A 21,917-nucleotide genomic window follows, 5' to 3' on the forward strand; every position below is an offset into this window, starting at 1 on the left:
CCAAACAATTGCAAGAAAAGTATTTTATATTTTTTATGGCATTACAAAAACTATATTTGGAACAGCATCATTTTCCACAAACTGTATTGAACAGCAATGATACTGTCTAATAAAATGCTGCTTCTTTCTGCTCCTCAGCAATTCTTGTAGAGTATACTGAAGGCACTGGAATAGCAAGCCTTCTCTGATATGAAGCATTGGCTTTTAAATGCGTCCCTGCTGTGCACAGGTTTGTTGGTCTTGTACTCCAGTATCAATCCTTCACCGCGCTCTGTGGGGATGTTGTCTGTGTTGACAGTTTTCCCGTTGTTGGTAGATATGGTGCTTAACCTGATCTTCGCTTGTGTAGGAAAATCTGCAATTTTCTCTCTAATGTTCACAGATGTTGTGTTGCCAAAGTTTAGCACCATCATAAAGACCTTGTTCAAACCGTCCATTTCTCTCACATAGGCAAAGACATTGGAGTCAGCAAATGCATAACACAACCATCCTCTGTGAAGGGGCAGCTCGCCTTTTCGGAGCTCCACTAAATCCCGATACAGGTTTAAGGTGGAGTTTGCCTGCTTCTTCTGAACCTACAGAACATTTTTATCACAGTATTAGAAACTTTATTGACAGTTTTAGAATGTGTGTGCCTTGCCTTGTTCCATTTGGGCCTAATAAATATACAGTTCAAAGTGTTTTGTTACATCAGATACGTGCAAAAAAATTACCTGTTTATTAAAAAATTCAGAGCTGTCTTGTCCACTCCTCTTGTGTTATATCAAGGAGCCTGTTGAGCCCTCCTATTTCGTATCTTCGGACTATAGATCAATTGGCCTTTATGTTGTGGAGAGTAGACTAAGGGGACGGTTAGAGTAGTTTAACAGAAGACAACTGGAAGAGCTGACACTGCTCAGTCCACAAAAATGCTGTGTGTTGTCAGCCCACAACAGTACTTAGGTGCCGAGTGCATTTTTGGCACCTAAACCGGTTTCTTTTGTACTTTTAGGGTCTTTAAAGGGAAAAACATGAGGACAAATGTATGTATTGCATATCTTTTTGTTTTCCTTTACTCTGACTTACACTTTAAACAATAATCAAAATGCTAGCATGCTTTAATCAAGTTCAGTCAGAAAAAAAAGGTAAAAAATTATCGGTGCTTAATTTTCAGCCCCTTATCACTTTTTCAGCCCCTTATCACATAAGAGAGTACTTTTCACATCATTGAAAAACACAAAAAGAATCCCCAGCACACCTCCCAGCTAGCCTGCAACAAAACAAATGACCCTGTCTAACAGTAGGAGCGCAGTGTCTGCTCCGATCAACAGATCCTGCTGATTAAGGCAGTACGGGACAGGTATCACTTTTGTGACATCCGTCCGTGTCAGTTCAGTTTTCTCCTCCATCACAGCTGAGCTGTACAGACCCATGTTAGTTCTATGGGCAGTCGGATGTATTCAGACATGTCTGTTTACATCTGATTACCTCCGATTCCTCATGTTCAGGTCCACCAAAACCAAACTTTCTGGGGGGGAGGTTCTGGACCTATATAAACTATATAGTATATAAAGTAATCAGATGTAAATAGACATCCATTTGCATTCAGCTGTCCATAGAGTTACACTGGGTTTCTAAACTAATCCACCTGAAAAACTGCGAGGCAGAGCGTATTTGGTCCTCCCATGTGAAAATCAGCCCTAAAGGCAGTTTCTGGTGTAAAAAATAAAACTACTTCATAGAACTATTTATGGTACAGTGAAAGTGCTTACTTCAACATTGAGCTGTTCATAATCCGGGTTGACTGGCAGCCATGTTTTATTGCCAGCATTAAAGCCAGCATTCAAGCTTGAATCCCACTGCATCGGAGTCTTCTCGGGGTATTCAGACTGTAAAGGTACAATGATGTCACAAAAAAGAGAAATAAAATAGTTTTAGGTCACTCAGGTAGTTTTGCTGCTTTGCTGGCCCTACTCACAATATTATTTGTAATTTGTAAATGCATTAATATAAATGATTTGTTGTTGCAGATGGGGAAAAGTTATTGTAACTGTGCAGGGAAGATATCAGCATTTTAGATCCATACTAGTGTTCCTAATGTTATAACTTTTCTTCTATTTTTTTTACTTATTTAGATAGAACGGACATTTCTTTTACAGCTACCATAGTCAAATGCTCAATTATTATTATACAGGATTTATATAGCGCCAACAGTTTGTGCAGCGCTTTACAATATAAGGAAGAAATTACAATCACAATACAAATCAAGACAAGATGGTAAGGAGGGTCCTGCCCCTGAGGGCTTACAATCTAAAAGGGAGGGGGAAGTGATACATGAGGAGGGAGCTGTGTGGGGATGAATTGTTTGAGAACGTGATGGTTGACCGGTTAGGTTGAGGTGGGATAGGCTTCCCTGAAGAGATGAGTCTTTAGGGAATGCCTAAAGGCAGTCAAGGTGGGCGACAGAGGGACAGGTTGGGATAAAGAATTCCAGAGGATGTGAGAGACTCTAGAGAAGTCCTGGAGGCAAGCGTGGGAGGAGTTACATAGTATTTGAGGTTGAATAAAGACATAAGTCCATCAAGTCCAACCTATTGTGTGTGTGTGTGTATATAGGTCCCTGAGTGTTCTCATTCTTAAGAGTAACAAAGGAACTGGAAAGCAGGAGGTCTTGGGATGAGCGGAGCCGAAGGTTAGGGTGATACTTTGAGACCAGGTTTGAGATATAGCCGGGGGCGGAGTTGTGGATGGCTTTGTAACTGATTGTTAATATTTTTAATTTTATCCTTTGGGCTATTGGAAGCCAGTGCAGGGATCGGCAGAGGGGGGTTGCAGACACTAAACAGTTGGTTAGGTGAATGAGTCTGGCAGCTGCATTTATGATAGACTGAAGGGGGGATAGCCTGTGTAGTGGAAGGCCAATGAGGAGGGAGTTGCAATAGTCAAGACGAGATATAACAAGGGAGTGGATGATTAATTTAGCGGTTTCATTGGTGAGGAAGGGGCGTATTTTGGAGATGTTACGAAGGTGAAGGCGGCAGGATTTGTATAGAAGTCCGAGTCAAGGATGACACCTATGACCCTAGCATGGGGGAGGGCTGGATAGTTGTGTTAACAATCTAAAGGGAAAAGTTGGGTGAAGGTGCACGGGCAGGAGGAGATATCAAGAGCTCAGTTTTTGAAAGATTGAGTTTTAAGAAGTGTTGTGCCATCCAGACGGATATGTCAGATAGTAGACCAGTGACACGAGAGGACACAGAGGGGGTGAGTTGTGGAGTAGAAAGATAGATTTGAGTGTCATCAGCATAGAGATGCTATTGGAAGCCATGTGAGGTTATTAACTGACCAAGGGAGGTGGTGTGGAAAGAGAAGGGGTCCAAGGACAGCCTTGGGGGACCCCTACAGGAAGAGGAGGAGTTAGAATTGTAGGTGACACTAAAGGGGCGCTTAGATAGGTAGGAGGAGAACCACGAGATAGCAGAGTCTTGTAGCCCAAGTGACTGGAGTTTTATGAGGAGGAGCAGGTGGTCAACAGTGTCAAAATCAGCAGAAAGATCTAATAGCAAGAGTAGCGAATAGTGGCCTTTGCTTTTAGCAGTGAGTAGGTCATTAGTGAGTTTTAGGAGGACGGTTTCAGTGGAGTGTAGGGGCGAAAGCCAGATTGTAAGGGGTCGAGAAGGTTGTGATCAGCAAGGTGGCGACTAGAGGCGTTCTAGGAGTTTGGAGGTAAATGGGAGTAAGGAGATTGGTCTGAGATTATTGAGGTCGATAGGGTCCATTGAAGTAGCAGTGAGGGAACAGGGACCAGGGGGCAAGTGGTGAGGTGGGTGTCAGAGAGAAGCTTTTAAGAGAAGCAATTAAGAAACTTTTTTGGTGGAAACCAATAATTTTTTTCGGATTGTGATAGGAAGTCCATGCTGACAAGGGGAGAGCGTACACACCATCCAAACAGTGTCCTGGGTGGGGATTATGGCCCCATGCTCCTCAGAGCCCCCTTGTAACATCTATTGAAAGGATCACAATTGTCTAGGCACCTTATTAGTGGTGTATGGATTCAACATACACTCTGGCCACTCTGTTATTCATACATTAGACAAAGTGCTGGAAACATTCCATAACGAGTTTGGTCCGTATTGACATGATAGCATCACATAGTTGCTGCAGATTTGTTGGCTGCACATCTATGATGCAGATCTCCCATAGGTGCTCTATTGGATTGAGTCATGGTGACTGTGGAGGCCATTTGAGTACAGTTAACTCATTATCATGCTCAAGGTGCCCTGTGATTGGTTGATTAGATAGTTGCATTAATGAGCAGGTAAACAGGTGTACCTAATAAGGTGGCCAATGAAGTATACAGTATATTTGCAACAGAATTATTTTTTATGATATGCATCCGCTTTGGATGACATCCTGCAATATGATATTGTCACTTGGACAACTGCTTCATTTGCTGGTGGCCATGGGGCATCGGAACCCACAGAGGAGATACGGAATACATTAATTTCCTGATAACCTGCCTAGAAGTGAATACAGCTTCTGTCTAACCTATAATTACTATGTGGTGGTAGGTAATTACTTACAGGATCATATTCGCTAGACAGGTAGGAGTTTTCATTGAGTGAGGGGTTATCAATCATTCCCAGTTCTTCACCATAGTAAGTTGTCGGAGTGCCAGGCAGAGTCAGCATCAGCATGTTAAGCACATTTACATACTCTTTGCCCACCCGAGATGCAACACGAGAATTTCTGGAGCTTCCAACCTGTTGGATATATTCAGAACATAGTGTCAGACCTGATCGAGCCCTGCACATCCCATACCACATATATGAAAACTGAACTGAGACTTACAGCAATGTACAGTTACAATATTTTTTTAAATCTGCCTAGAACTTACATTTCCGTAACTCAACAAAATGCTGTCCTCTATGGGAAATCCACTATAAAGAAAATTTGAACTGAGAAAAACATGGGGGATAACTATCCTGAAAATGGTAGTTGCTTGGCTGTTCTTGGGGTCACTGATATGGGACAAGCAAGCACCAACCAAAATCAGAGTCCGATATTTTGACCTAAGTACTTAACTAGAACAGCATGACCACCTACTCTGCTCTGCTCAATAACTGTCCTTTTACTGCTTCCATTAATTCATCCCACACAATTATTACCTTTTGTACCACTTGCCCCTCCTACTAGATTGTACGTTTTTTGAGCAGGGCCCAGCTAAACCCTCCTGTATTGAAATTGTATTGTAACTGTTCTGTCTCCCTCCATTTTGTAAAGCACTGCAACTGAAAAGAGCAGTCACAGCTTCCATTATCTCAGTATGAGTTTTCATGTTTAAAACAAAAACCTGGGAAGGAATGTGGGGGGTTTCACTTCCTGTCCCCCCTCCTACATTGTATGCCCCTACAAAGACCTGCTCCACGCTGCCCAGCTCTCTGTAGTACCAGGCAGTCTTTACAACTATTTTCCCCCTGGCACATGCTGCAGTGCAGAAGTGTGACAATAGGTTCTATAGAGAGGGAGACCTGAGACAACTCTCCCATCCTTTTATGTAGAGCCTGTTGTTTCCTAGAAGAGAATTAAGAAACCATACCTAGAGAGATCAGACAAAAATTACATGTACATACACATTCTTTATCCCCTCCAGGGATTCACTGGCAGACGTTCCACAGGCAAAGAACGGACCAACGGCTGGTTGGACTTTTCTGCTCACTATTGTTTTCCCCTTAGGATAGTGCCAGGTGTGTCTGCTCCATACAGCCGCACCTCCCTCAGGAGAATGGGGTGGGATTTAATACCACCATAAATTTGCTTTATAAATAGTACTGCAATCTGCACCAACCTCCTGCAATCCACAAGGACATCGACATACAGACTGAGCAGCACTGTAAGCACATTAGGCATTACTAAATTGCAACGTAAATCTAACTAATGGAGCTTACTGGTTGAAGTAAAGAGCACAGAGATAACCTCATTAGCAGGTTACTGCTCCTTCACTATCTTCATAGTCTTGGCATAGCTGTATTGCTTTTATCACTTAGAGATGTTTCATGTTTATTTCAAAATGTTTTAGAATTTTCCACATGCTTGCCCTGCTGCCCTGAGGATCATTAAAGTATAGAGTTATGCTGCAACCATCTTATCTATATTGCGCTTTACTGCTTGCTTAACATTTCTAAAACTGTGCAGATTGCTGTAATAAAAACTTATAGTGGAGATTCCTAACATTTTTATATCCTTGCGATTGCCCTACCATCCAGTGTGGCCACTTTCCTTTCGGCATAGACTTCATCCACAGGTCCACGATTTCATATATTGACATTCCAGTGAGATTATCGCCCAGATTGTACAGGTAGAAGTTAAGAGGAAAGTCGGCTTCCTGGATGAAGGAATTACCATAATACAACATCGTTTTTGTCACCATGGCCTGATCATCGGATTCTGTTCCCATAAACCTGCAGTTGGAATCACAAGAACGAACTATCAGAATAATCGCTCATTAAACAAAATAGAGGCTCTTGTCCTTTGTGTTGGAACCTGCGGGCTGGTAGGTTTCCTTTATTTCTGAAGTGTTTTTAAAAAAATGCACAATTACAAATGTGGTAGTATTTTATCTCTCAAATGTTTGGGGTTTTTGTTTTCAAATAATGAATCCAGATCACACAAAAGTATTTCTTTACATTTTTACCCAAGCACTTAGGGGTCATGTTTCAAAACAGCAACTTCAACTCTCAGTTCGACTTCCCTGAACTTCCTGTCCGGTATAAGATCATAAGGAACAGCACAGTCTACAGCAGCTGTCCATCTACTAGCTTGGAGAAGGGAGGGAGAGCAGGGGAGTGGATTGCCTTGCTGTGTTTGTGGAGACACATACAGCTTACTTGAATCAAGATGTCCCAGCACACCAGCACGAGAATTCCAGATTAGTGCAAATCCATTTATTGATAAATGTCACTCATCAGGCTCAGAGATGACCTCTGTCATCTCTGAGCCTAAAGAAGGGGACCCTGCGCGGCCCCGAGAGCGCTCGTCATTTGAGTGACATTTATCAATTAATGGATTTACACTAATCTGGAATTCTCATGCTGGTGACATCTTGATTCAAGTTCTACTATTTGCGGTGCCATCCGCAGTCATTATGAGCACCCGTCAACCTTGAGATATCTGGTAAGGAGTGCTGCAAGACATATGGACACATACAACCTACTAGCACACACAAGGGTGGCTCCATAGGACCCTGCAAGGGAAATGAGCCACCCTACAACAGGATATCAGGGGACCAGCTGATTCTACAGGAAGCTAAAACTTTTAAAACCTCAAGAAGCAGTAAGTGATTTCATCAGCATTTGAATGAGCTTAAAAATATTTAGACTTTAATATCACTTTAAAGCTCAACTCTGGACTGGTGTAAAATTTAACAAACACGTAAACATCAGCGATTAGCTTGCAACCCCCAGAGCAGAAAAGAGAATTAGCCTCAGGGGACCGGTCCTGCAGGAGCAAAATATAATGGAATAACTGCATCTATTCTAATTCTTCTAGACAAAATCAACATTCAACCAATGCAGAGGGGGAGGTGGGTGGACCATTACATGGTTACATTTTCCAGCAGCCCAGAGGTGGTCTTCCAAAAAAGAAAACGGGGGCTCCGTTGTCTCTTATTCTGGTGATGGGGTTCTAGTTGCAGTGTTGATGGGAAAACTGCATAGGAGGTTTGAGCCTAGAAAGGTCCTCCTTGTTCTTAGTCATTCAAGATCCTCATTTGTTGGCTGGGATAACTAGTACAAGTGACTGGCAGTCATTCTAACCTACCTGTAGCGACCGGGCTCTCGGCTGTACTTATTCATGGCCTGGCGGATGTCACGGAAGATGTCGTGCATCCCCACCTGTGTGGTAGTGTAGTCATGATAGAGCTCTGAGTAAGATGTGACTGTGCTCTGAAAAGACAACATTAGGAAAGTAAATCAGCAAATGTCATAAATGTAAATAATAACAGAGGAGAGTTGAAAACAGCAGCGGCAGCCAGAAACTGAAACCACTATCTAGGAAACAAAGTCAAAAATTCCTTTCACTGTACCTGAGCTCAACCCACCACATGTGTTCTGGTATGTTTATAGAGGATTGCAGATTTATGAATCAAGGCTGCAAACACACAAGATTATGGGATATGAGCACCAAATAGTTGTGTATCTTACTGAACTAAGATTAGTGCTGGCCAGACACTTGGTAATTGTGTCAACAATTTCGATTCACTTTGCAGCCCCACTGTAACCGGCCTGCTCATGGGACAACACATTAACATCTTCACCTCTACCCAATGACAGGAAGATGAGCTGAGAAGATATACAGCTAATTAAGAAAGAGTAGATTCCTCTGTCTATGCAGTGTTGTGGTAAACGTGTGAGTCACAAGACTGGCTAAACAGTACAAATCCTCTGGCAAGTAAAATAGTTTCTAGAAATGGGTTTTAACTGTGTATACAGATGTTTGCCTGGAGTTTAACAATCCATTTGTTTGACACCCTCTTCACTATATAATGAGGAACTTGGCAGAAAACAAGGGAGGCTTTTTACTACATAAATGTTACAATTTGGAAAGTGTTATATACTTAATTCATACCAGCTCACCTATGACCAACAAACCTAGTAACCTGCTGGAAGACTCCACATTGAGATAATGGGAGCCCCCTCTACTGATAGGCATATGATCTGATGATCTGGGGCAAGCTCTGAATTACGGAGGTACTGAGGGCAGAGCGCTGAAGGAGATTGTTGTGCATCGGGCATTTGTTTGGTATTTGAGCGCTAGCTGACTGTTAGTGCACAGTCAGTACTTGGGGTGAGTGTACATCCATTGGGGGTGTCTTGTCACAAGGAGAATATCACATTATCCTGGAGCACAGATTGGTGCTTTGGTTTAGTTACACAGAATTGGATGTGGAAAACCTTTAATTCACTTGGGACAATTTCTATAGATTTATTATTCACTGGTTTCAGATTGGACTGTCCTACTTGACTTTCTAGTATTAATATTTTATATTCATTATCATCACTGTTATTCATTTTCACCGTTGTTTTTATATGTATTTATCACAACCAATTTATGAATTTAAGGATGTCATTTATGTTTGAATAGAGCTTTCTAGCGCTGTGCAGTTTTTTAAAGAAACCTAGTAAACCCTTTATATCCATAAGATAAATGATAGATAGATATATATATATATATATATGTGAGATATGCTATTCTATTGCATTTTTCCCAGGAAACCCTTCAACAGCTGCCCATCTTCCTTGGGGTATTTGAATAGCAGAGCGATCCTTTTTTACATTTCACATGGATAACAGACAAGCACTTACCGGTTGTTGGGTTTTATTAACCTGGGGCTCATCCCGGAGGTGCTCGGCTTCAAGAAGGAACTTGGCAGAATCGATTGTAAACCCATCAACACCTTTCTCCAGCCAGAACTTGATGATATTCTAATGAAAGAGATTTATTCAGTTGCCAAGAGGAATTCATTTTTTGTTTCACATAGTGGCATTTTCCCGTGTCCATGATTTACTTTGTTATGTTGGAAACTCAACTCAGACAGCAGATTTGTAAATGTAAAACCATCCAACACCGTCCTTTTAGCTTCAGGATAGAGCAAGGAAGGATTGGAACTTCCGGTTCTTATTTTTGTATCACCGTTGGTTGTAAGTATATCTAAAGCCCAAACTTTTTGAAACATTTTTGGATAGAGTAGGGAATAGTTAAAACCCCAGCCAGGTTTTTTTTGCCATCTGTGTCACTAGAAAAATTGTCCCCATTGGAAGTTGTTTCCTCTATTCTTGTTCGAGCGACAGCTGACAATTTTGGATTATTTTTACTTTCTGTCCCAATGCTAATGCTACTGAATAAGGGCTCCTGCCTCAATATCACTCTTTGTCCAGCCTTTTGTGGGTTTTGGCCCCCATCTTGTATTATTCAGGGCCGTGGATAGCCCTGTTCTGGCTGTTTGCGTCGGATGTGCATGCATCGGCTCTCTATTGGATCTCCTCCACCTCCTGAGAATTATCTCCACTCTATATCATCTCCAGATAAGGCTATTTACATATATGACCTGGAGAATATTTGGCAATTTATATGTGTACAACCCATCATGTGTTATATCATGTCATGTACAAATGCTACTGATGAAGTTGTGAAATTATCCATTAATTTTTTATGTTCCTTTCTGAATCATCTAAATCATGTCTTTGATAAGTTTTATGCCTTAATCATGGAATCATTGAGTGGGGTTTGGAGGCACTCTTTCTCTATGATATGTGCATCTGTATTTTAATTTTATGGCCTTTTTAGTATGTTTGTACTCAATAAAACAATATTTTTTATATGAAGCAATTTTGTGGTCTATTGGATTTGTCCTTTGGTGCCATGAAAACCCCACTCATTCCTATGTTTTGACTGACTATTTAGGGGTGTGGCACCAGTTACTCGGGATCTGCTCACAAAACCTTTTTCCTTAAAGTCCTTAAAGCAGCATGTGGGGGTGGGGGTGGGGGAAATTGTGACATTAATGTCACTTCAACAAGAAAAAGGGGAGCCCCCTCTACTGATAGGCATATGACGAATGCTTGGCAGGTCTGGCTGTGTTTTGATCCACCCCATTAAGATATTTTTGGACTGTGAGAAAGAAGCTTTTAGGCTGCTGGTATATTTTCAGAAACATCATGCCACCTTAAAGCCTTGGTCCTGCTTTATTTCCTAGTAGCTTATTACCTACCAATGGAGCATTTTTTATTTTCTTACTAAAAATGGAAGACTTCTCAATGCTACAAAATTCCTTTACAAGGTAAAACATCCTAATGCCCCATGTCAGAAGACTTTGTTTCAGGGAGGAACACCGACCCAATCGCAGTCAATCTGTGTCATTCATAAAAGTTAATCATCATAAATCAGGAATGTTCTTTATTGTTTTAAAGGTTCCTTGCAAGAACTTGTTAGCATTAAGCAGAACTAGTGGCATAACTATGTTTATAATTATCACTTAATGAGAAAACCATCAGGTGTAAAGTTCAGCGGTTTTCAGAGTTATTGATGTAACAGTTTAACAGGCTGATTGAAGTGTAAACTTATTAACCTTAATAATATTGCAGTGAATTCTCTGTGTTCTGATGGGATGCAAGCAAGTGTGAAACAAGATGTCAACATCTGACAAAAGACAATATAGACATTATTTAAGATTCTGGTCAAGTGTCATCAAGTTGCAGGAAAGCTAAAATTAAACGTCAAGTGTTGTTCATTGGTGTTCATTAAACTATCACCAGTTATGTCAATTATCTACGGTATATGGCCCAGTGGAGCTTGTTGCATCACATTGACTAATGTCCTTACCAAAGCCAGTGCTCTGCTAAGGATTACCCCCTCTAGAGTAGGTATGGAAAAAGGTTTTCGCCTGCTCTTCCAGCCAGTCACACAGCTAGCTTCTTTCCCTTGACATAATGGGGGAAGGAGTTGGACCTTCTGACTTGTGTGTTGCCAGTTTTTGTTTTATTGTTGTGTGTTGGCATCCCCATTCTAAATAAATGGGCTTGTTTAGCACAACAAATGCTAACATCCATGCTGTAATGCACCACATCAGAACAGGTAGGTGTGAAGGGACCCTTAATTATTACCCCACTGTATAGTTGGAAGTAGTTGGTCATTGCTCATATGTTGGTATATGTTGGGCTATCATCCTTATGACAATGCCATACCAACACCCTCACATCCAGTTATTTTTACAATGCATTTTAGGGGCCTCCCTTTTTGTTCCCGAATCATGTTGGAAAGAGAGCTTCCGATGAAGCCCCATAGGTCAAAAGACATTTGGCAGAGTTATGGCACTGTGATGTAGCATGCTTTCAAGACTGGTAGTATCTGGGTGAACATTTTCAGCTTTTTTGTATCTGTATTTGTTTTATGAATGTTTTAAACAGTTCATTTTGTAAAATGGTCTATACAAGTCTTCCTGAACCAGGGTGCCGTGACACCCTGGGGCGCTTTCTGGCTTCCTTAGGTGTGGCTTGAAATTTCTGTACAACATTGAGCCTTTCCATGGTGTGGGCATGCTTCTAATGTGAAGTGGAAAAACCCATGTGAAAGGGGGACTCTGATGTGAAGAGGGCTCCTGATGTGGGGGGAGGGAGGACGGACTTCTGATGTAATTTGCATACTTTTAAAAAGGGCACTGTGACTAAAAAAAAATTGGGTGAAACGTGCTCTATACAAATGTGTTTTTTTTCTTATAACATCCCTTTGGATGTGTCCACTGGAAACCATGGTAATATAAAACCTATTACCAGGAGCCCCACTAATGTCCTAAATAATGTTTATTTTTTTCTATTCATAAGTTAAACAGGTGTGCATATCTCCAAGTGCGAAGGCTTATGTAGCATATAGAAAGAAACCTGCATGCCATAGCAGGATGTTTGTGGTTATAGTAGGCCAACCTAGCTTTTGTGGCAAGCAGTCCACCCAAAAAAGATGCAGACACAGCTAGGTAACTTGAACTACGTTTTGTGCCTACAGTTCTCCTCTAATGTGGGTGCTCATTGGATCAGCAAACTTTTCAAACTGTTCTTTATTGAACAATATAGTGACAACACTACACACAAAAAAGTCACATAGACTTACTAGAATTTCATTGTGGACATCCGGATTGTGTAGATTTAGATCAGGCTGCTCTTTGCGAAATTGATGAAAGTAGCATTGTTTCCTTTCATTGTCGTACTCCCAGGCTGAGTCTCCATACATGCTGACCTAAATGGAACAACGAATGCCAGGATCACATTATAACTAGCAAAAAAACAGACACATATATAGTTCTTCTTAAAGTATAAGTGAACTTTTAAAACACATTAGCTCTTTTAAAATACAGTGGAATATCTAGAAACTACAGATATGACCTGTACTGATACTGCAGACAAGGAGTGAAAAAAGAAAGGCATCTGTTACACATACAGTACCTGTTTAGCTCAATGTGTTTAGTGGCAGGAGTCAAAAATATATTTCTACCATGCAGTGCACTTATGTAAAGCCTGGAGATCGCAAACTGTTAGAAGCAGAGATCGCAAACTGTTAGAAGCAGATAGCTTCTCTTTGTATAGACAGCACATATCTTCAGACAGGACTGATAGCAAAGCTAGTACCAGAGAAGGGTTAGGGTAGGGTTAGAACCTTTGTCAGGTTTTTAACCCAGCCTGTATCCCAGCTGGGGGATATATATGTTTAATATGTTTTGCTTGTTAAACATATTTAAACTGTACTTTTAGGTGGAAGGCATTTTTGTCAGATTCTTTCATCTCACATAGACCTTGGTTAGCCAATTTACCAACATGGCCCATAGATAATGGTTCCAACATTTGGGGTTCTTTTATGGGGCACAATGTATCCAGGTACATTTGTTAGAAAATAAGGGGGGTTTTAGTTTGGTTATAAAATTACATTGTTCGTTTTTGTGAAAAAGCGATATATTGGTTCAAACGGGATCTATTATTGCAGCAAGTTTGCTGTATTGAGATTGTATAATGTGTATGCCTTAAGGTGCCCATACACTTTACCAGTGGCGTAACCAGAGTTCTGGGCGCCCGGGGCAGAATTTTTTTTCGCCCCCCCCCATTATATAAACAACCACTGGAACTGTACCCTGCACCTCCCCCCCACACACACGTTTTTATTTTAATTTTTCAAATTTTAATATTTAATTTTTTTGAAACTTTTTCATTATCACCTTTAAGATCTGTGGGAGATCTAAACAGTAATTGTTTTGGATGTAATTTAAAAATCACATTCACTGCTTCATAAATAAACCCCTAAGGGTTGAAATTGTGGGTTAGTATAAGGTTAAGGGCTAAGATTAGGAGTTGGAATTACAGTTAGGTTTAAGTGACCTGCACTTTGCCAATGCAGGGGAAAAAATAGTTTCACTCTAATACAGACATTACCAGCAGCATACTTACCAAAATTTTGCTCCCCTACTTTCCGGTGCCAGGAGACAGGAAAAGTCCTGTGTAAGCATTGAGTGACTGGAGTCACAACTTACAAACAGCTAGGGACTCCATTGTGACAGCTATGATTGGCCCAGCCTTGTCACATGGTGACGTCCAATAGATATTCCACTGCACTCCTTACCGATATACCCCTAGTAGATGGGTGCCGAAGTGAATGTAGATGGTGCCGCTATGTCCAAGTAGATACAGAATGTCACCAGGACACCAAAGTCAAGTGTCCAAAATTGTCTTGTATTGTTGTGTGTACATCTTGCCACAGAAAGGCAACGTCACTTAGGGTCTACTACGGGATACTATGTCTGATGAAGGGACCCTAAGTGCTGGTGTGCTGGCGACATGTTGTTTCTACCTGTCACATAGCGAGTCACATTCTCCCCCACACCTGGGAATACTTTGTATTTTCTTTGGCTCCCATCCCTACATGGAGTGGCAGGGCAAAGGAAATGTAAGTATGTCATGCTGGATGGAGGGGGGTACTAAAACAAACCTATTGCTTTTCCCTGAATGTGCACAGCCATTTCTTTGTTATGGGGGGGTATAATAATGTATTTTCTGTTTAATAAGTAAACGCCAAAAAAAGCAACATGGAAACTCAAAATACCGTGGTGGAAATTCTGCCTTTTGGAGCCTCTGGAGATAAGAAACATGCAGAGAAGTAAACCCAAAACTGAAACATCAGCCTTGAGTGGAGGAAGTCCACCAAAAGGTAGTTATACTGTTAAATGTTCAGACATCACACAGGCTTACCCAGTTATTGGGAGGTACGACCCGGTCACCTACCACCTCGCAGTCCTTCCAGATGTAATAGTCTGCATATATGTTTGTTCGATTCCTGCTCTGCAGAAACCAGGCATGTTTATTGCTGGTGTGATTTGGAATGAGGTCAGTTATCATCTTTATACCTGAATGAAAACAGGAAAGATGGTTTGGGATGATTTATACATCTTGGCTCAGCCATTTTGAAGAAATAGGTATCTGCGGATAAGCCCATCAACATGAAAATTGGACATACATGTTAAAATTTGATTCTATATTCTGTACAATGTCCTTTATAATTACCAAAACAATGTAATATTAGAGCCTAGCTAAATAATCAAAGTTGGACTCCAGACACAAATAAGCTTACATTTATGTATATTCCATAAATATTGTATACAGATGTTCCTCGCTTACCGACTTACCTGTTTTGCGACCACTCGCACTTACGACGGACTGCCGATCAACCTCTGACCTTGCGTGTCAGCTTCAGTGCGCCGCTTCGCCGGCGGAAGTGGTGTCCTCCGATCTTCACTGCAGGTCCCGGTAAGTATTTTCATTGCCCGATGCACAGTACACTGTTCGGTACTGTACATCGGCAACGCTATACAGTACTGTACTAATGCAGTACAGTACTGTATAGAGTTCCTCACTTAACGACCAATCCGTTTAACGACCTGGTCGTAGGAACGGAACTCGGTCGTTAAGTGAGGAATACCTGTATTAGGATATTCCAGCTCACCTTTATCGTGCAGGGCAGAAAGCAGGTTCTCAAAATCGGCCATAGTTCCGAAACTGTGGTCAACCTGGTGGAAGTCATCCACTGCATAGCGATAGTCTTTCAGCGTTGACTTGTAGAAGGGGGCAACCCAGACGGCCTTCACCCCAAGGTACACAAAGTGGTCAATCTTCTCCTGCACACCTGGAAGATAAAAGCAGAAAGAGAGAGGGCTGAGAAACAAAACAGAATCCCTCAGTGCTACAAAGAAAAAAAAACTTAAGTTTAAGTAGCAGTGAAGCCAAAACTTATTTTTTAGTTTTAGGGCAAGGGAGGGCCCTTTGTGTCCCATTGGGGAGAATTCCCTTGACTTTCTGTCCGATAGCCACAACAGGAAGTTAAAGGAAATTCCTCCAAAGTAAGGAAAATCCCTGGTGATTAGCAGGGTCACCAGAACTACCATCTCATTGGAAGATTTCCCGACAATTCCTGTTCTGGTGACAAGCCAAAATTGGGGATTTTCTTTCACTTTCAGTGATAATTCCCTGAGGGGTACATCCCTAGCAGACACACAGACATCAATAAAAACCTAACAGGTGTTAACAGGTCACACGTTTTGGTTTCAGTTGCACTGAGAGTAGGGGAATGCTAGAGCTTTTTATTGGCTTTTTATTGTTGTGTTTACTCTTTTTTAGATTTTCCCTCACTTCCTGTCTGTTAAAATATTATCCCCAGAACAGGAAGTGAGGGGAAACCTCTGTAACAGAGGTTTGGATCGCAATAAAACATGTCAGCTTCACTGAGCTCCGACTTGCCTGTAGACATTACCCAGCTTCACGGCCACTTACCAGCATTACTTCAAGTAAATGGGGAAGAAGAAACAGCAGCCATTCTTCACCCCGGCTTCTCTAACCTCAACAGACTGAATAGGTCAGTTTTTCACAATTCTCAACTGCGGCATCAGTCACCCGAAAGCTCTAGAACTGTGCCACTTGCTTCTCAGGGTCTCCTTGGGACCCATCCTCACCAGTACTCGAGGACTCTCCTCCTCCACCAGTCCTCAATGTTTCCTTTGTAAACGGCACTGCAGAAATAATGTGCAGATGTCCACCGTACCCATTTATGGCTGTGATCTGAGCTGTCACCGGATGGCTGGTCGGAATGGTCCTGTACCTACAGTATGTACATCTCAGAGCCCTCTCCTTCCTCTGTTTGGTCAGATGAAGTATTTATCAAAGAAGATTTATACATGAACAGATCACAAGATTCATGGTGATAGGTTGTAATTGATTATTGATTGCGGTGTCATTTTTAACCCTTTCAAACCCCTCCTTTCCTTTACATCTCATCTCCTTGCTGTCTATGCGATCTGAATATGAACTTCTTCACCGTCCTTGACCTGTATATTAATCCCCTCATCTTCATCCTCCAACTACACGGGGCCTATACATTAACCCAGTTACCTTCTCCTCTGTCCCTGTATGACCTATACATTTGGTCTGCTAAATATACCATTGAAAGTGTTTTGTTATATCTGTTCAATAAGTGACAATACCTGTCAGAAATTCAGAGCTGTCATGTGTCCTGTGGATACAGCCTGTGTTATCTCAATAAATACTGCCTGTTCTTATCATGGTCTACCAAGCAATTAGTCACTATGTTGTGGAGATGAGGCAAGTGGGAGGGATTTAGTAGTTTTAACAAAAAGCAACAGAGCAGGGCTGCCCCCCCCCCAATTCAGTTTTCGTTCTGTACCTGTAGTGCCTTTAGGGGTTAAAACATGGGAACAGGTGTATGTATGGATAAGTATTTTCTTGTTTTCCTTTTTGCCTTGACAGGACAATTGAATGGGCTCGGTGACTGAGCACAATGCAGGCACTCAACATGCTGAAAAGTGGCGATACCTCTGAGGGGGTTCAATTCCCAGTCTACTCAATTGTTTCCATAAAATCAGATCCCTGTATGCATGTCCAGCATCCAGCTAAAACATTAGTCTGTAGCAGTTGTATAGAAGCAAATAGAATGGTTCACATCATTCTGTTCAGTGGCCGCTTGGGGTTAGTAATACATTCTCTCATACACTGCCACTATTGGCTCCTGAGTCAGAAAGGGAAGTAGTTGTGACTGAAGCGTTATGGCAGCTGTACAATTTGCATTACTGTCTGGTTATTCTGGGGTCCTGAGCTCAATGCCCACCAAGATTTCTTAAAGCTGGAGATTTCTTCTATGGCTGTTTTGCACATCTGGACTTTTGGAGCCAATACAGCCGGAGGGAATTCAGTAATTACTCAATTATCCATAGGAGCTGGCATTAGATACAGATGGAGATGCCAGCAACTCAGATTCCTATTCTATTTCCTTGTTAAAGTCACACTGCCAAATGTGGAACAGAAGCTGACAAGACAAGCCAGGTAAAAGGCGGTATGAATGTTGTACCTACTACAGACATTCTTCACACCTATGTACAGATAATATCCCGTATCAGTACAGAAATGATCTGGGGCTGCAATTGCTAAAAAGCCAATTGTAACCCTTTCCTCTACGTTCTCATTCATTTTTGACCAGGGTAGGGGATCCCAAAATGTGGGACGTGTGTCACTGGTGGGACAAACCCTCACTGCAGGTGACACATAGCAGCAGGTAGGGGCTTGAGAAGACTGTAATGACTCATACACGGGTTTAAAGGAGACTCATGTAGACAACAACATTATGGTTACTGCTATTTATAAGTAAATCATTTATCTGGCACAGTACACAGGGGTAAAGGAGGTGTCAACTGTTACATGAGGCAGGCAGGCATGTTATGGTACACAATTGTGCTCAATTGACCAAAGTATAGAAAAACATGGGCTTAGGTCTTGATCTCTGACTGCTTAAAGTATATGTAAAGAGAAAACTTCAATTGAGAAGATTTTCCTTCACTTCCTGTCCTGAAGACACAACAAAGCAAATCTCTTCAATGTGGGGAAATTCCTTCTTAGGCTGGCTATACAGCAATAGAATGTAATTAAAAATAAATTTTCAGGATGTTCATTTGATTTTTTAATAGTTAATGGGGTCAAATGGATGGTTGTTTTTGACCTCAGTGATGAAAGAAAGTGAAGGAGTAGGATGGAATTTTTTTTTCTCAAACACATGAAATTCTAACAGTGAATGTGTTTTCTGTTTGTGAAACTCCATTTATCCCAAAACCGATCGTTAAAATTAAACAAAGTTTTGAACAATATTCTACATGCGTCTGATGGCATTATCCAATGTTACGATTAACTTTTTCGTGTGACAGTTCATTTGGAAACCTACCAGTGTATGACCAGCTTTAGACGTGTCTCCATTGACTTCCACTTACTGTTACTACAGCTCTTACTGACAACTCAGAATTTGGCATTTTCCCTCACTTTCACTCCTGATGGCAATGATCTCCAGGACATATAGAGAGGAGGAATGTACCCATCAGGGACAGCAATAAAAACTTGATAGAAACCTGATTAAAAGACCCCCAGGGGATACACAAAGTGTGAATTAGACCAGCCGGGCTCAAACCAAAAAAGCAATGCCAAGTGAAACCTGGAGGAGAGCACAATTTAAACTCATACACTGTGTCTCCCAGGCCTTCAATGTCAGAAAATTCCCACTGACTTTAATAGAGTAGTGTACATGACAGTTCAGAGGCTGCAATTGACCTCCTTTGCGTTTTTTGGATGCACCGCAGCCTTCTGGGGTGTATATGAACTGCAGGCAAAGTAGGTCAAACGCAGCCATATGTTGCGTTTTCCACTGGAACACACACATAGACAATATCAACATTTTAAGATACCAGATTAAAATATCAAACCAAACATGAAATCTTAAAATTACCTTTAAGATCCCCAGAACCATCGCCATCGCTGTCTCGGAAAGACTTTGGGTAGACCTGGTAGATTGGGCTGCTTTGCCACCAGTCCAGACACTTAGGCGACAGAGCTATAATTGCTATTGTGGCGGCAATGATGGCCAAGGTAGCGACAATGATGAGCCAGAATAGGATCTCCCGAGTGACCTTGTAGCACATCTGAGTGGAGAACTGTAGCAGGACTTCTTTTGGCATGCCAGCATAAGGCTTCAATGGAATATTTTGGTCATACTCATTTATTTTGACCGCATAAGTGGACTCTTCGATCTGGCTGTTTTTCCTGCTCGGCGTCTCCTCCTGCCCATCATGATCTGCAACAAAACCGTTATTTTCATGACCCGTTTTCTCCTTTAACTCCACCGAGTTAACTTCTTCATCCATGTTCAAAGGCTAGTCTGTGCCTGCTTTCCCAGATCTACAAGTTCAGCTCAGTGGCGGCTGTCAAAGTTAACCCGAGGCTGGCCAACAAAGCACCACAAATCCTCTTTAAATACTGCTAGCCAGGTCAAGGTACACAGAGAGAAAACAGTACAAAGTCCCAGTGATTACTGACACCCCTCCATTGCACAGTCAACTAGATTATTGAATGGCTGCAATTTGCCTGCACTGTGTCACAGATAAGGATAATAGAGCTCAGAATTTACAGTAAAGTACAAGTCATTCTTGGCAATCTGATCTCTTTGGGACAGAACAATGGCTGTTTCAGGCACAGAAATTCCTGGCTCGGGTCAAACAATGAATCTATTATGAAAACTGGATGGGATTTCAAATATTTTGATTGCGATACTTGGTTACTATAAACAAGTTGTTTTTCATGGATGGGACTTTGTGCTCGAGAAGGGATTGAGAATGCATTTATAATGCTGAAGTGGGATTAAACTATAAGCAAGCACATTTATATATCATTAAAGTTAATATGACCTATGGACTGAGCAGTGAAATCAGTGTTTTGCATTTCCCCAACAGCCAGACAGCCCTTATTGTACCTAAAGGTGCCCATACACCTTACAATTATCTGCATATTTTCTGTGGTCAGATGGAAAAAGTGCAACAGATTGGCCCAGGTGGAGATTACTCCATCCTCTAATATCTCTACCAAAGACTTGTTGTCCGGTAAAACGTTTAAGGGTTTAGACAGGTTCTCCTCTATCACCAGCTTTCTCAATTCAGAATGACTTGTACAAAAAATTATCTGGGAATAAATATGGTGAATGTTGTTCCAATCCACATAATCTGTTAGTCACTACCAGGTGTTGATTGTATTTGCATAATTGAAGTCTAGGTGTTATTAACCTGCCCAGAGAGAGGTGTTAATACTAAGTTGCAATATTTAGGGGTCTATTCACAAAGCTGCTGAAGGATCTAGCCGTAGCTTCAGCTGATCCTTCGGCTAGCTCCGTCCCGAGGACCCCTTCGGTTCAGTAGAACCGAAGGGCTGCTGTATGTGCTATTCACTATAGCCCAACAGCTCCCGAAGTCAGCCGAGCGGCTCAGTCGAGCCGAAGGCATATGCTTCGGTTCAACTGTGCCGAGGTGAAAGCCAAAGCTTGCCATTGGCCAGCCGACAGCCTGCTACTGACTGCTGAGCGGAGCCCACGGCTGGCTCCGGCCACTTGCACAGACTGATCAGCGTACCTTGTTACCAGGTAACCAGTGATACTGATCTCCAGACAGCCCACCTTTCCTGGGCGCTCCAGGAGTCTCACGCTATTAGATAGCGGCTCCCGGTCGCCCGGGAGAGAAACACTTTCGATGAAGTTCTCCATCAGGTCCCCTCGAGTGATTGACAACAGCAGAGAGCGGGTGCAATAGCTAGTTTGCTATTGCAAAGTGAAATAGCCAATAGAAATCTAGCTATGCATTCCTATGCTGAATTTTTTTTTTTATTATTCTGACGGCAGCAGTACCACCCAGGCAATAGAAAACAGTTGGGCGGAGCTAGCTGCCAGTGCTAGCTCCGCCCAATCGTTTTCTATTTTATTTTTTACTACTTTAACTGTTTTTCTATTCTGCTCGGTACCACAGAGGATAACTATGAGAATAGGCCGAACAGCAACGAGTAGCCTGCCGGAGGTTCGGCTTAGCCGATCCAGATGTTGAGTCGAACTCCTTCTGCGCTTCGGGTCGGCCGAACATGCTGAGCATGTTCGGCCGACCAATAGACCGCTAAGTTGTATGGAAAATGTAGCTTTGCAGTTTCCTGCACACTCTCTCTATCCCTGGTTTGCTGTCAGGAAAGGCTGTCCACCTCAGTATACAATGAATATAACACAGATTCTGGCACACAGCTTCATGTTCCGATCGTTTATTAAATATCACATGAACAGTTCACATCAAGAACCCGATAACGCATTTCAGCCACACATGGCCATAGTCATAGTGTGTGTAGGCTGTGTGCCTAGAGTTCTGCTTCTAGATATACATTATCGGTAAGCTGTCATATTAACAACTAGATGCCAGCATACCAACTTTCATTTGCCTTTTTATTTTGGGATCACTTGTACTTTTTACCTATTTTGTAAGCTAATTAGCATCTGGC

At 41.9% G+C, this 21,917-nt stretch overlaps 1 protein-coding gene across 2 annotated transcripts; it reads right to left on the minus strand.

Annotated features, from left to right (window-relative positions):
* Window positions 1-128: 128 nt before the first annotated feature.
* Window positions 129-19,821, minus strand: SLC3A1 (solute carrier family 3 member 1). 2 transcript variants are annotated; one of them, XM_018576306.1, is made up of 11 exons: window positions 19,345-19,821; window positions 15,514-15,693; window positions 14,763-14,917; window positions 12,640-12,765; window positions 11,722-11,727; window positions 9,342-9,455; window positions 7,798-7,922; window positions 6,239-6,440; window positions 4,563-4,742; window positions 1,752-1,868; window positions 129-575 (listed from the first exon to the last, which is right to left on the minus strand). In XM_018576306.1, the coding sequence occupies exons 1-11, from the start codon at window positions 19,757-19,759 to the stop codon at window positions 135-137; spliced, it is 2,061 nt and encodes a 686-aa protein (XP_018431808.1). In that variant the 5' UTR covers window positions 19,760-19,821; the 3' UTR covers window positions 129-134. The 2 variants fall into 2 exon arrangements, with proteins under 2 accessions (XP_018431808.1, XP_018431806.1); XM_018576304.1 differs by lacking the exon at window positions 11,722-11,727 and having other exon boundaries at window positions 9,342-9,461.
* Between the last annotated feature and the right edge of the window lie 2,096 nt (window positions 19,822-21,917).

This window comes from Nanorana parkeri, unplaced genomic scaffold (assembly GCF_000935625.1).
Source record: "Nanorana parkeri isolate BGI_ZX_2015 unplaced genomic scaffold, ASM93562v1 scaffold63, whole genome shotgun sequence".
NCBI lineage: Eukaryota > Metazoa > Chordata > Amphibia > Anura > Dicroglossidae > Nanorana > Nanorana parkeri.

Bases quoted from the DNA above. Each gene is read 5' to 3' on its own strand.
- SLC3A1 (XM_018576304.1), bottom strand. From the start codon at position 19,759: ATGGATGAAGAAGTTAACTCGGTGGAGTTAAAGGAGAAAACGGGTCAT. The intron at 12,766-14,762 runs GTAAGCCTGTGT...TGTTCCATTTAG, and splicing joins TCGTACCTCCCAATAACTGG to GTCAGCATGTATGGAGACTC. The intron at 4,743-6,238 runs GTAGGGCAATCG...TATATCCAACAG, and splicing joins GAAAGTGGCCACACTGGATG to GTTGGAAGCTCCAGAAATTC.